This window comes from Garra rufa, chromosome 24 (assembly GCF_049309525.1).
Source record: "Garra rufa chromosome 24, GarRuf1.0, whole genome shotgun sequence".
Lineage (NCBI taxonomy): Eukaryota > Metazoa > Chordata > Actinopteri > Cypriniformes > Cyprinidae > Garra > Garra rufa.
The window spans coordinates 18280690-18296853 of NC_133384.1; the positions used below are offsets into that span (position 1 = coordinate 18280690).

Below are 16164 nucleotides of genomic sequence, written 5' to 3' on the forward strand. Positions count from 1 at the left end.
GTGTGGCCCCTGAGGGGGCACATCTCCTAGCTTCCGGTCTCTCAACCGAGGTTGTTGAGACCATCCTCCAATCCAGAGCTCCCTCTATGAGGAAACTGTAAACCGGGAAGTGGAATATGTTTGTCCTTTGGTGCAATCAGCGCCAGATTGACCCAGTTCACTGCCCAGTAGGTTCAGTGCTGGACTTTTTGCAAGCCCGCCTTACGGCCGGCAATGCACACTCTAAGCTGAAGGGCTACGTGGCGGCCATAGATGCCTTCCATGCTCCCTTCGGTGCTACCTCCCTTGGGAGACTTCCCCTGGTGTCACGTTTTCTCCGCGGTGCGCTGAGGCTGAGGCCCCCGGTGCGCTCCCGCGTCCCCACATGGGACCTGGCTGTGGTACTTCAGGCTCTGTGTAATCCGCCTTTCGAGCCTATTGAGGAAATCTCGGACAGACTCTTGTCCTTTAAAACAGCCTTTCTCTTGGCTATCTCCTCTTTTAAGAGAGTCGGTGACCTACAGGCCCTTTCGGTGGCCCCTTCCTACTTAGACTTTGCCCCCGGGTTAGTCAAAGCTTTCTTGCACCCTAAATCGGGTTATGTACCCAAGGTGCCCTCAGTAGTACCACGGCCCGTAGTGCTCCAGGCCTTTTGTTCTCCTACCTTTAAGGAACCGGGACAACAGAAGCTTAACTGTATGTGTCCAGTACGTCCACAGAGCTGCCCTGTGGAGGAAGACGGACCAATTATTTGTGTGTTTCGGTCCCCATAACAGAGGTCTTCCAGCATCTAAGCAGTCACTAAGTCGGTGGATTTCGGATGCCATTACCATTTCCTATGAGTCCTCTGGTCTTCCCTCACCGATGGAAGCCAAGGCTCACTCGACCCGCAAAGTTGCGGCGTCTAAGGCTTTCCTAGCAGGGGTGTCCCTGCAGGATATTTGTAACGCTGCGGGATGGTCCACGCCACTTACATTCGTGAGGTTCTACGAGTTAGACCTCCCACATACTCCGGGCTCTCATGCCCTCATTTCTGACGCTCCCACCTCTAGTAGGACTTCCTAATTCAGCGAGTGGGCTGAGGCCGCTCGTTTTACTCGGGCTACTTTCACCTTTTTATAAGACGGCTGAGGCCGCACTTTCCTGCTTCAACAGCAGCAATTACCATGGGCTACTTTCGCCCTTTCACGAGTGGGCTGAGGCCGCTCATTTCACTCTGGCTACTTTCGCCCTTTTATAAGACGGCTGAGGCCGCACTTTCCTGCTTGAACAGCAGCAATTACCATGGGCTACTTTCGCCCTTTCACGAGTGGGCTGAGGCCGCTCGTTTCACTCGGGCTACTTTCGCCCTTTTATAAGACGACTGAGGCCGCACTTTCCTGCTTGAATAGCAGCAATTACCATGGGCTACTTTCGCCCTTTTACGAGTGGGCTGAGGCCGCTTGTTTCACTCGGGCTACTTTCGCCCTTTTTCCTTTCCTCCTGCTTCACACAGAGCAGGGCTTTGGAATTCTGGCGGCGTGGGTATATCGTTCCCAAAGCGTTCCGACGCAGCTCGACGTTCCCGAAGGGGAACGCCTCGGGTTTCGTATGAAACCCTAGTTCCTCGAGGGAACGAGACGCTGCGTTGCCTACCACAATTCCGGCATCCCTGCAGCGCTCCTGGTGGCAGAAGCTGCCGGCTGCATTCACCGCACGTGCTTTATAGCTTCCTGGTTCCTGACGTCACCCCGTCCGTGACGTCGCACGCGCTTTTCCTATTGGACGGATTATACACGTGATCAGAGCGTGGTCACGCTGGGGGCATTCCCAAAGCGTTCTGACGCAGCGTCTCGTTCCCTCGAGGAACTAGGGTTTCATACGAAACCCGAGGCATTTTTAAGTGGAAACTGGTGAAAACTTTTTACAGTGTGCTTTGCTGTCTATGCAGGGTCAGGAAGCTCTCAGATTTCATCAAAAATACGTGTTTTGAAGATGAACAAAGGTCTTATAGGTTTGGAATGACATTAGGGTGAGTAATTAATTGCAGAATTTCACAGAATTGTGAGATATAAACTTTTCTTAGAATTACATGATATAAACTCACAATTGTGAGTTATAAAGTCAGAATTGTGATTCTGAGAAATAAAGTTGAAATTCTGATAAATAGTCAGAATAATAAGATATGAACTCATAATTCTAAGAAATAAAGTCACAATTCTGATAAATATTCAAAATAATTAGATATAAACTCACAATTCTGAGAAATAAAGTCGCAATTCTGATAAATAGTCAGAATAGTGAGATATAAACTCACATTTCAAACTTTTTTCTCAGAATTACAAGTTACTAAGTCAGAATTTAGATATCAACTCACAATTCTGACTTTTTTTTCCTCAGAATTGTGTTACCACATCATAATTAAGATACAAACTCGCATTTCTGAGAACAAATCAGTCTTTTTCTCCCTCAAAATTTAACTTTATAATTTCCAGTCGCAAGTTTATATTGTAATTCTGAGAAATAAAAGTCAGAATTATGAGATATAAACAGGTAATTATGAGAAAATGTCAGAATTGCGAGATATAAATTAATTACACCATTAATTGCTCACCTTCAAGACCTTTGTTTATCTTCAGAAAGCAAAGTTATTTCTGATGAAATCCGAGAGCTTTCTGACCGCAATGTAATGACCATGTTCAAGGGCCAGAAAAGTTGGAAGGACATTTTTAAAATAGTCCATGTGACATCAGTGGTTTGAATGTAATGTTATGAAACTATGAGAATACTTTTTGTGTGCAAAGAAAACAAAAATAATGACTTTGTTTATATATTAATATTATTCTTAATTATTATTAATTTGATTTATCAAAAATATTTGTGTTCCAAAGATGAACAAAGGTCTTATGGGTTTGGAACGACATGAGGGTGAGTAATTAATGGCAGAATTTTTATTTTAGGATTAACTATCCCTTTAAAGAGATACTCTAATGACAGAAATTACAATTCTGTCATCATTTACTCACCCTTATGTCATTCAAAACCTGTATGACTTACTTTTTTTTTCCATAAATTTAAAGTGAATGGTAACTGGAGAAAACCCAAATTCTAAAATGACCAAAAACATTAATTTAATTGAATGTAATTATATTGCAGTTACTTATAAAAATGTTAGCAATTACAAAGGGGGGGGGGGGGGGGGGGGGGGTTACATCTGAATACTTATTTTTTTAAGTATTTACTATTTCCTGTCATGATTTTAAATCTATATTTAACTTCAGAATGATCTCAAGTAAAATGAGGTGCTGAAGTCTGATTTTGTGGTGGCTGTGCTTTAAAATGTAATTTTTTAAATCTTGAATCAAGAGATTAATGATTTTGAAAGTGAGATTGTTTCTGTTGTCACTTTGGATAAAAGTGCCTGCTAAATGATTAAATTAATAAAAACTAAATTTATAAAAGTAATCAACGAAGTGTAATCAGTTACATTAATAAAGTAACTGAAATAGTTACATTACTTATTACATTTTAAACTTTTAATCTGACAAAAAGTGTACAAGCCATAGGGATAACCGCACCCTGGAGAGAATTGTGAAACAAAACCCATTCAAAATGTGGGGGAGATTCACAAAAAGTGGACTGCAGCTGGAGTCAGTGCTTCAAGAACCACTACGCACAGACGTATGCAAGACATGGGTTTCAGCTGTCGCATTCCTTGTGTCAAGCCACTCTTGAACAACAGACAGCATCAGAAGTGTCTCGTCTTGGGCTAAAGACAACAAGGACTGGACAGCTGCTGAGTGGTCCAAAGTTATGTTCTCTGATGAAAGTAAATTTTGCATTTCCTTTGGAAATCAGGGTCCCAGAGTCTGGAGGAAGAGAGGAGAGGCACAGAATCCACGTTGCTTGAGGTCCAGTGTAAGGTTTTCACAGTCAGTGATGGTTTGGGGTAGAGACCTGCAATCCCGCGGGAGTACCGTGGGACCCGCGGGACCCAATGCAACAGAGTGCGGCGCGGGACGAAACTTGATGGGCAAGTGCGGGTGCGGGCGGGTAGAGACTCGTGTGTGTGCGGGATGCGGGAAAATAAAATGATTCGCGGGACTCCCGCAAAATAGAAATATCTAAATATAAAATATTTAAAAACAAAAAATTTGTATTCACCTATTGCACAAAAGCTGCAAGAACAACATAAATATGATTAGTAAGCGTGAGAATAGGCAGTTTCGATTTAAAGCTTGTTTGCAGCGTGAGGAATGTAGCCATCTCCTGATTTCTGGAACGCATCGCCAATCTGTGGTGTTCAAGTTAAAATCCTCTCACTGCTCAAAAGTTTTGCACAGTGCTGAATATTGCGTGCTTAGGAATTACAACACACAAAGTGTAGACATTTATGAAAGGCTAATTGTGCATAAAATCAATTGTGTTATAAGAGCTTTATGAGATTGCGTACTGAGATGTCAGCTTTAAAGGAGCTTTGTTTGTTTGCATTCTGCCGTGGATGCACGCAGTAGTTCATGTTTGCTTTTTTGTTAAGAATAACAGTGGTTTGTGAATGTTGATGCTTAGCCTAAATAACAAATATTTTATCCAAAGCATTTATGCTGGGGTCTAGTGGAACTTACAAGATGTTACAGAACTTTTTCATGTAAATTCAACTGATTGATTAATTTTATGCGGGCTTTTGCGGGCGGGAGCGGGACAAAACATGAATGTCGCGGGCGGGAGCGGGACGAGATAACATTTATTTCCGCGGGAGCGGGCGGGCGCGGGACACAATCTTGCGGGAGCGGGCGGGAGCGGGACTGAAAAATCCGTCCCGCGCAGGTCTCTAGTTTGGGGTGCCATGTCATCTGCTGGTGTTGGTCCATCGTGTTTTCAAGGTCCAAGGTCAACGCAGCTGTATACCAGGACGTTTTGGAGCACTTCATGCTTCCTGCTGCTGACCAACTTTATGGAGATGCACATTTCATTTTCCAATAGGACTTGGCACCTGCACACAGTGCCAAAGCTACAAGTACCTGGTTTAAGGACCATGGTATCCCTGTTCTTAATTGGCCAGCAAACTCGCCTGACCTTAACCCCATAGAAAATCTATGGGATATTGTGAAGAGGAAGATGTGATATGCCAGACCCAACAATGCAGAAGAGCTGAAGGCCACTATCAGAGCAACCTGGGCTCTCATAACACCTGAGCAGTGCCACAGACTGATCAACTCCATGCCACGCCGCATTGCTGCAGTAATTCAGGCAAAAGAAGCCCCAACTAAGTATTGAGTGCTGTACATGCTCATACTTTTCATGTTCATAATTTTCAGTTGGCCAAGATTTCTAAAAATCCTTTCTTTGTATTGGTCTTAAGTAATATTCTAATTTTCTGAGATACTGAATTGGGGTTTTTATTAGTTGTCAGTTATAATCATCAAAATGAAAAGAAATAAACACTTGAAATATATCAGTCTGTGTGGAATGAATGTATACATTATACAAGTTTCACTTCTTGAATGGAATTAGTCAAATAAATCAACTTTTTGAAGATATTCTAATTATATGACCAGCACCTGTATATTGTGTTACACTGAATGACAATGTAAGATTATTTCAACCAAATTTTGACATTTTATTCTCCAAAAACTTATTTGAAACCTTAAAAGTAGACACTTTACTTACGTTTAATGTGCTTTCTATGTCTGTAACCTATTGCATTTCCAAAGTAACCTTCCCAACAGTGTGTAACATAATGATGCCAGAAAACTTATATAGAGAACATAGACTGCTTTTATGATACTTTTTATGGACATATAGACTGCTTTTATGATAGTTTTATGGTGCTTTTTTGTCATTTTGGAGCTTGACAGCCTCAGTCGCCATTCACTTTAATTAGATGTGAAATAATTCTCAAAACCATCATTAACTAGTGTAAACTACCTTGGAAGACAATGAAATTCATGCTCATTTAAAGCGAGAATTCTCACAGCACTTCATTTCATTGTCATCTTTGTCAGATAAATCTTTCCCAAGGACAATTAAAATGTACTTCTTTTAAAATGACCGGTTATGAGAAGTAACATTTTGAGCTTCAGCATCCCATAATGCACCTGCTTTTTAAATGAAGTTCAGAGCAATAAATCATTCACTTTCTCGGTCTTACCTCATAGTCTAGGTCAAGGTGGTCAAACTCCCCGTTGGTGCGGAAATGCTGAGTATGCTGATCGAGGGTGAAATTGACATTTCTTCTGTAGCGCTCAATTACTACAGAATGCCAATGATGATCGTCCAGCAGACTGCCGCTAGTCACAGATGTATGGCCCAGGATGGAGCCGTACTGATTGCTTCCTACAGTTTATTAGACATGAGAGACCACCGTTAATATCAAACACACAATATCTATAACTTCACTGCAGAATAATTGATAGGAGGAAGTTCTGAACCCATCTTCGGGGTGCATATGAGATGTTTATGTCCTTATGATATACAAGATAATGGCTTTTGTGTCTTACAGTCTATGAGTATTTCTTTTCCCTCCAGGCTAGATTTTTCCGCAATGCAGGTCCATAAGATATTAAAAGGATAGTTCACGCAGATGAAAACTCAACCTCATGTCGTTCCAAACTTTTTATTCAGTGGAAAATTCAATTAAAGTCAATGGTAACCTCTGTGGTTTTAGACCCCATTGACTTTCACTACATGGACAAAAACAACTGAAATATTCTTCAGATAAGTTTCTTTTGTGAGTCAGCAAGACTTTTTTTATTTATGCTTTTTAAATTTGTCTCTAATGCTCATTCATTTGATCAAAAATACAGTATAACAGAAGTATTGTGAAATATTTCATTTTAAAATGTCACGTGATGCTTCAGAAATCATTCTAATATGCTGATTTGCTGCTTAATATTTTTGTAGGAACTGTAATATTTTTTCCAGGATTCTCTGATGAATAATGAATAGTTGAAATAAAACTATTTTGGAACATAAAAAAGTAACATAACTGTCTTAACTTTTTGATCAAATGAATGCATCCTTGCTGAATAAACATATTGATTTTAAATGTAAATAAATAATTAATCATTTAAATAAATAAAATGTATTTTAAAAGTCTTACTAACCCCAAACCTTTTTTTAATTACATGAAGGTGAGTAAAAACTGTATGACATAATTTTTATTTGGGATTCGTAAGATGTTTTTATGTTTTTTTCAAAGGAATCTCTTTTGCTCATCAAGGCTGCATTTGTTTGATCAAAAATAGAGATTATATATATATATTTTTTTTTTATAATATTTTGATAATATATATATATATATATATATATATATATATATATATATATTTTTATATATATATATTTTTTTTTTTTTAAACCTGTGATACTTTTTTAGGATTCTTTGATGAATAAATTGTTTAGAAGTACAACATTTATTTTAAGTAGACGACTTTTATTAACAGTATAATTCATTCATCATATAATTCATTCATTCATAATTTCTATCAAAAACCAACAGCACAACTGTTTCAAAACTGATAAATCAGCATAGAATGATTTCTGATGGATCATGTGACACTAAAGACTGGAGTAATAACTGAAGAAAATTCAGCTTTGTATCACAGAAATAAATTATATTTTAAAGTATATCAAAATAGAAAACCATTATTTTAAATTGCAAAATTATTTCACAATATTACTGCTTTTTCTGTATTTTTGATCAAATAAATGCAGCCTTGATGAGCATAAGAATCTTCTAAAAAACATTAAAATCTTACTAATCCCAAACTATAAATAGCAGTGTATATAATTATTTTTGAATGAACTATCCTTTTAAATTGAACTAATTTTAACCAAAGAGCCAATGAGAATCATGCAATCAATTAAATAACAATAGACAACAGGTATAAAGTTAATAAATAACATGAAGAATTAATGACAAAATTCACCCCAAGGTACACACAATAGCACCAAAAACCCATTACATATCTATTACAGGCCTCCATATCAGATTTACCGAGGTTTATCTGCAGCAGTAGCCGGCCTCTCCTCAACTCCAAGGTAATGTAGTCACCCTGTTGACCCTCTCCGTGCAGAATCACCCCTTCGCTTTCAGATGTTTTAAACTTCAGGGCTATCACGTCCTTCAAAATCTTCATCTTCTTCATTTTGAAGCGGTAAGAGATCACCCCCTGCCCATCAAAATTAATCACATCTGCCCCTGTTGATGGGAGGAAGAAAGACAGGAGGAGGAAAAGAGATTAGCACCTCTGAGGTGACTAGGTGTCATGCCCATTTTTGGCTAAATGATCGCTTGAGTGACTGTTCTGTAGATTGCTTGGACGAAAGCATGGTGGAGTTCACAGATAAACTGCAGCTGGGATCAGGTGATAAACTACAGTGAGGAGGCAGAAAATTGCAGTGGGCTATTACCTGCTGACAAAGCCTTTCTGCTTATTGCGCAGTGGAGGAGGATTTTTGATCCCTGTCAAGGCTCGGAATGATGCATACCGGAAGTTATGAATGTAAATTCCTTTCGCGGCATCTCTCGCTCGCTCTCTTGGTTTCATCTCCTGCTCTGACACCGCATAACCTTTGGATATATTACACAAGCTCACAGTGCCTGATGGCACTTGATTGCTTTGCAGACTGTCTTTATATCATTCAGAAGCTCCGAAATCTGTGATCAGCATGAGAAGGTAATTATAAAGAGATCTACAGCAACCTGAGAACAGGAAAATACAGACGTCATCATGTTCCCTTCCGCCAATAAGATTGAAGTGGCGTGTTTATTCGCTTGCTTTATTGAGAGATTGATTAGATTTGATTTGAGCTTAATTAAAATGTAAATGATGGTGTTGAATTTGCAGGAAGCTTGTGACTGCAATAACTTTGGACTAAAAGGGTTTCATATGGTGGCCATAAAAGTGTAAAAATACTAGTTTTATTATTTAAAAAAAACAAATAAAAAAAACATTTCGATTAGAATGCAATCTGCAGCAATTTACACAAAGTTATACACACATATATATATGGCTGCTGAAAATCAAGCTTTGCCATTACAGGTATAATTACATTCTAAAATATATAGTATTAAAATAGAAAACTTTTTTTAATGCAGAAATGTTTCAGGTGAACATGAGAGATTTCTTTAAAAAAAATCTTTGACCCATTACTTTGGTTCAAGCTGGTCATTACCTAGTGTAAACTGGTTTAATATTGTCATTAGTTGGATTATGCTGGTTAAAGATGGTAATTTGCTAGTGTAAACTGGTTTAAGATGGTCATTAACAGTTTTAATATGGTCATTACTTGGTTCAAGTTGGTCTTTACCTAGTGTAAACTGGTTTAAGATGGTCATTAGTTGAATTAAACTGGTTTATGATGGTTGTTTGCTAGTGTAAACCAGTTTTAGATGATCATTAACTGTTTTAAGACGGTCATTACTTGGTACAAGTTGGTCATTAAAGGGGTCATCGGATGCCCATTTTCCACAAGTTCATATTATTCTTTAAGGTCTTAATGAAAAGTCTATATTATACTTTGGTTAAAAATTCTCAATAGTAGTGTTAAAAAACAGCCTTTTACCTAGTCAAAATCAGCTCTGAAAAAACTCAACTCATTTTAAGACATGGCCCCTTTAAATGCAAACGAGCTTTGCTCGCCCCGCCCCTCTCTGGGATTATGAGACGTAATATTTACTTTAGCCGCGTTTATCGGCGAAACTTGCCAACAAGAAAGTTATTAAGAAAGGCCATTCACAAAGATGCATAAAAAACCTTTATACACACTTCTGCTGTGGGTGAAGCTGTATCAGGAACGATTTGCACAAACATAGAGTTACATGTCGATCGGGATCGGCGTTTTCCTTTTAAAAACGAAACGTTTTCCTCTGCATCTTCAGTGAATGGCGACTGCTGTGTTCATTATTACATCCAACAACAGAACACCTCAATCGCTCAATCGGATTCAAGCTGGTCATTACCTAGTGGAAACTGGTTTCAAGTCGGCATGAAATCAAAATTGACTATTGTTATTTTTTAATGGAATACTGTAGTGTTTATTATAAATAATTAATCTGTGCACTTCATTATTATTATTTTTTTTTAATTCATATGTCCTTGTAATCCTTAATCAAAAATGTTAACCTCCCCTCCCCCCTCAAAACGACTCCTTTTGTCTTCTGGTCACAAGCTATGGCTTGAGGGCATTCTATCTGGAACTGCCAGTGACGTGAGGGGTAAACGACCGGGGAGAGAGCTGAAGCCGATGCTTCACTTTATAGAGATCAATGCATTGACCAGCACTGACACCAGTCATGAGGGATTACACTACCCTTAAACACTAAAAGAATGTTAGGATATTACGACAACATTACTCTTAGGACATTGCAATTTATTTATTTTTTTTTCAATTTTCACCTGATGGAGGATACGCTCAGTCATTCAGGCAGGTAGTGTAAACTGGTTTAAGATGGTCACCAGTTGGTTTAAGAAGTTCATTAGCTGGTTTAAGATGTTTATTAGCTGGTGTAAACTGGTTTAAGGTGGTCATTAGCTGGTGCAGGGTAGTTATTATTTGGTTTAATATGGTCATTAACTGGTTTAAGATGGTTATTAGTTATTTTAGCAAGGTCATTACTTGGTTCAACTGGTCATTACCTAGTGTAAACTGGTTTAAGACTGGTTTAAGATGGCCATTAGTTGAATTTAGCTTGTTTAAGATAGTTATTTGCTAGTGTAAACTGGTTTAGGTGATCATTAACTGTTTTAAGATAGGCATCAGTTGGTTTAAGAAGGTCATTAGCTGGTTTAAGATGGTCATTGCTTGGTTCAAGCTGGTCATTAAGTGTAAGCTGGTTTAAGACTGGTTTAAAATGGTTATTAGCTGGTGTAAGATGGTATAAGGTGGTCATTAGCTGGTTTAGGTTAATCATCTGTTGATTTAAGATGGTCATTAGCTGATGTAAGCTGGTTTAAGGCGATCATTAGCTGGTGTGAGCTGGTATAAGATGGTCCACAGCTGGTTCTAACTGGTTATTAGTTGCTATAATATGGTCATTTACTGGATTAAGATGGTCATTAATTGAATTAAACTAGTTTAAGGTGGTCATTACCTCGAGTAAGCTGGTTTAAGATGCATTAACTGATTTAAGATGGTCATTAGTTAGTTTAGGAAGGTCATTAGCAAGTTTAAGCTGCTCATTAGCTGATTTAAGATGTTCATTAACTGGTGTAAGATGGTTTAAAGTGGTCATTATCTGGTGCAGGCTAATTATTATTTGCTTTAATATGGTCAATAACTAGATCAAGACGATCATTAGTTGGTTTAGGAAGGTCATTACTTGGTTCAAGTTGTCATTACCTAGTGTAAACTGGTTTAAGATGGTCATTAGTTGGTTTCTGCTGGTTTAAGATGGTTATTTGCTAGTGTAAACTGGTTTAAGATGGTTATTAACAGTTATAATAGGGTCATTAGTTGGTTTAAGATGGTCATTCCTTGGTTCAAGCAGGTCATTACCTAGTCTGAACTGGTTTAAGACTGGTGTAAAATGGTCATTAGTTGGATTAAGCTGGTTTAAGATGGTTATTTACTAGTGTGAGCTGGTATAAGGTGGTCACTGGCTGGTATAAGCTGATTTAAGGTGGAAATTAGCTGGTTTTATCTGGTTATTGGCTGTTATAATATGGTCATTAGCTGTTTTAAGATGGTAATTAGTTGAATTAAACAAATTACCTAGAGTAAGCAGGTTTAAGATAGATTTACTGGTTTAAGATAGTCATTAGTTGGTTTAGGAAGGTCATTAACGTGTTTAAGATGGTCTTTATCTGATTTAAGATTGTCATTAGCTGGTGTAAGATGGTTTAAGGTGGGCATTAGTTGGATGAAGCTGAATTAGCATTATGCATAATATACATGGCATGCTTCACCTACAAAAAAAAAAAAAAAAAATTTAAATAAAAATTAAAAAGAGAATTCTAACCAAAACATACTGTGATGATAATGTTAATTCAACATAATAAAATGGTTTATGATGGGCAGTCCCGAAAAAATAATACATATGGACTATGTTTCGGGTCTACAGTAAGTTGAAGCCAGCGAGTAAGATATTTCCATTATTTGAGTGGATAGTTCATGCATTGTGTATGCATTCCTGAGGCATGTAAAATCAATTTGCATTTATCAGCTTCCATTAACAGTGTAAATTGCAAAATGACGCAACAATGTAATTGTTCTACATGGACAAAGCGGGTGAAAATATGCGTTCAGTGTAATCTGTCATGTACGCAATCACCAGGGGATGCCTGTAGTATGTAGCGTCTACTACAATCGTGTGTGTGTGTGTGTGTGTGTGTGCGTCTGTGTCTAGAGTACAGTCTGCATGTGGAATTAATTCAATTCTCTCCATGCACCCTGCTGAGGACTGATTACTACACTAATGCATGAGTATGTGTGCTGGCCAGTTGCTCTTCCACTCCTCTTGTCTCTCTCTCTCTCCATTGCCAATCCCCTTCACCTCCATCACGAATGCATTCATCCGTTCTCGCCCGATCAACAAGGTCAGAGCACTGCATTCATTCTCATTCTGTGCTTCATCTCCACTGCAGGTCTTGCTTATCTAACTCCCATTCTTTCCCTCTATGCTTCCTGAGAAGGGCTATCTCTATTCCTTTACTGCACATCTTATTTATTTTCACTCAACAGTCAGTGCACTTCCGTGTCTGAAGAGAAACTGAGTGCCAGAAAAAGGTCTCAAAAAAGTGTTTTTGTGCTTTTTTTATATTTTCTTAGTTGGTATTTTTATTAGTTGGTTTAGGAAGGTTATTAGCTGGTTTAGGATGGTAAACATCTGATGTAAGCTGGCTTAAGGTGGTCATTAGCTGCTGTAAACTGGGTGGTCATTACCTAGAGTAAGTTGGTTTAAAATGCATTAACTGGTTTAAAATTGTCATTAGTTGGTTTAAGAAGGTCATTAGCTGGTTAAGATGGTCATTAGCTGGTTTAAACTGGTTTACGATGGTGATTAGCTGGTCTAAGCTGTTTTAAGGTGGAAATTAGCTGGTGTGAGCTAGTAATTATTTGCTTTAATACGGTCATTAGCTGGTTTAAGGAAGTCATTGGGCAATGTTTAAGCTGGTTTAAACTGGCCAATAACCGGTTAGGATGGTCATTAGCTAGATTAAGATGGTAAGATCTGGTGTAAGCTGGTTTAAGGTGGCCATTAGCTGGTATAAGGTGGTCATTATCTAGAAGAAGCTGGTTTTAAATGCAATAACTGGTTTAAAACTGTCATTAGTTGGTTTAAGACGGTCATTAGCTAGTGTAAACTGGTTTATGATGGTTACTGGTGTGAGCTAATAATTATTTGATTTAATATAGTCATTAGCTGGTTTAAGATGGTTATTGCCTAATTTAAGCAGTTTTAAACTTGCCATTAACCAGTTTAAGATGTCATCAGTTGGTTTAGGAAGGTCATTAGCTAATTTAGGATGGTAAACATCTGGTGTAAGATGGTTTAAGGTGGTCATTAGCTGGTGTAAGATGATTATTAGTTGCTTTATTATAGTCATTAGCTGGTTTAAAATGGTCATTAGTTGGATTAAACTGGTTCATAATGGTCATTCCCTAGAGTAAAATGGTTTAAACTGGCCATTAAGTGGTTTAAAATGGTCATTAGTTGGTTCAGGATGATCAACAGCTGGTGTAAACTGGTTTAGGATGGTCATTAGTAGGATTAAGCTGGTTTAAAATGGCCATTAACCGGTCTAAGATGGTCATTAGTTGGTTCAAAAAGGGCATTAGCTTCTTTAAACTGGTCAGTAGCTGGTATATGATGGTCATTAGCTGATATAAGCTGGTTTATTAGTTGGTACAAGCTGGTTATTAGTTGCTTAAACATGGTCATTAGCTGGTGTAAGATGGTCATTAGTTGAATAAAGATGGTTTAAGATGATCATTACCTAGAGTAAATTGGTTAAAGGTGGCCATTAAGTAGTTTAACATAGTCATTAGTTTGTTTAGGAAGGTCATTAGTTTGTTTAAGCTGGTCATTAGCTGGTTTAAGATGGTAGTTAGCTGGTTTAAGATAGACATTAGCTGGTGTAAGCTGGTTTAAGGTGGTCATTAGCTGATTTAAGATGGTAGTTAGCTGGTTCAAGCTAGTCATTAGCTGGTACAAGATGGTTTAAGGTGGTCATTAGGGTGGTTATTAGATGATTTATGATGGTCATAAGCTAGTCATGACCCAGTGTAAGCAAGTTTTAGAATGATTCAGGCTTATTATGACTAAGTGTAAACTGGTTTAAGATAGCTGTTAGCTGGTTTGAGCTGCTCATTAGCTAGTGCATGCTGGTCAGTGTTAGCTGGCTCAAGCTGGTCACCAACTGGTGTTTAGCAGTTGGTTTAGGAAGGTCATTAGCTGGTTTAAGATGACCAACAGCTGGTGTAAACTGTTTGGTCATTAGTTGGATTAAGCTGGTTTAAGAGGGCCATTAACCAGTCTAAGATGACCATTAGTTGGTTCAAAAAGGGCATTAGCTTCTTTAAACTGGTCAGTGGCTGGTATATGATGGTCATTAGGTGATGTAAGCTAGTTTATTAGTTGGTGCGAGCTGGTTATTAGTTGCTTAAACATGGTCATTAGCTGATGTAAAATGGTCATTAGTTGAATTAAGATGGTTTAAGATGATCATTACCTAGAGTAAACGGGTTAAAGGTGGCCATTAATTGGTTATAGTCATTAGTTGGTTTAAGAAGGTCAATAGTTTGTTGTAAACTGGTTTAAGATACTTGTTAGCTGGTTTAAGCTGCTCATTAGCTAGTGCATGCTGGTCAGTGTTAGCTGGTTCAAGCTGGTCACCAACTGGTGTTTAGCAGGAAGGTAATTTGTACCAGGTAAGGTTATCAATTTAACATGTTAATTTAGAATGATAATTATTATCATTAATACATAGTCCCTGTTGCAGGTCCAGCAGGTCAGCTTGAACCAGCTAATGATCAGTTTAGAACAGTAAAAAACACAACTACTACTTTAATCTATTTTTTTTTTCAGCAGGGTGAGAGTGCTGTGTTTATTTATTCCACCCTAAGCCCTCATAAGCAAGCGGCTGGAGATGACGGCACGTTTTTATCGGCATCTGTGATCACCTGCACTAGATGATGAAGGAATATGAGCGATTTCACCAGCAAGGAGCAAATGTGGATGAAACACTTTCTGACAGGAAAATCAGTGCAGCCAAACCCCCCTCTGCTCCTCACAAGTAGGAAAACAGCTTGAGGAATGATACGTATCTAAAGCTACCAGGCTTCATTCATACTTGTCATAAACACAAACATTCAAAAGAGCCAGGCATCAGATTTGTTTACACTATCATTATTTCAAAGGAAGTATTAAAAACTGTCTTCTATACTGCAGCTTTATCTATCTCAAGGACATTTTTTTTTTTTTTATCAATAAATCACTTCAATCAACAAATTAAAAGAAATAAGAAGTTGGAGAATCATGCATGGTTTAAAAAAAATCATTAGCAAAGATGGTTCTTCTGGTCTGGGGTTAAATGATAGATGATTACATCACCATAATGAAAGAACTGTAACACTACTCAAACCAATTTATGGGGGGCGTTAATTGAAATTTGTTATCAAGATCAATTTGGCAACACTTATTATAATGAAAATGATGAATTTGTCAAGGCTACATTCAATCTCAGAAAACAGAGCATGTTGATAACTCATAGATGTATTTTTTTTGCCACGCTAGTGAAATTACAATATAATAAAAGACCAAATTGAAATAAAAATGTAAAAAGAATACCAATGAACTGAAGCAAGTGGAATAATAACAACACAAATCATTTACAGACATGACCTACAGGTGGCGCTCACTCTGTGAGCCACATTCAGATTTCTAGATGTTTTGACCTCACTAGAAACAGCTGCTCTAAAACACATCCACTCATCTGGCAAACATTTCAGTTTAAATCCATGATTTGCAATGACTGATAGCTTTCAAACAAATGAAAACACAGCAAAGCTGTCTCTGTAAAATGATTAAATAAAATAGCTTATCCTCTTACCACAACATCAGTGCTAAAAAAGGTTATCTCGTATGTGTATATCCAACTACTTTGCTTTTTTTCAATGCACCCTATTGGTTTTGTGAAGTTGAACCAAAACAACTATACAAAATCATGTAAATGTAACCAGTGTCCAAAATTAACATTT

General features: G+C 37.9%; 1 protein-coding gene across 1 annotated transcript in view; it reads right to left on the reverse strand.

Moving 5' to 3' along the window:
* The window catches only part of cntnap2a (contactin associated protein 2a), a 598272-nt gene that overhangs the window by 287110 nt on the left and 294998 nt on the right, over nt 1-16164 (reverse strand). Inside the window, exons 5-6 of the mRNA XM_073831069.1 lie at nt 7958-8161; nt 6110-6294 (exon numbers count right to left, since the gene is read on the reverse strand). Coding sequence (XP_073687170.1) covers nt 6110-6294; nt 7958-8161 — 389 coding nt within the window. The remainder of the gene's footprint in view (nt 1-6109; nt 6295-7957; nt 8162-16164) is intronic.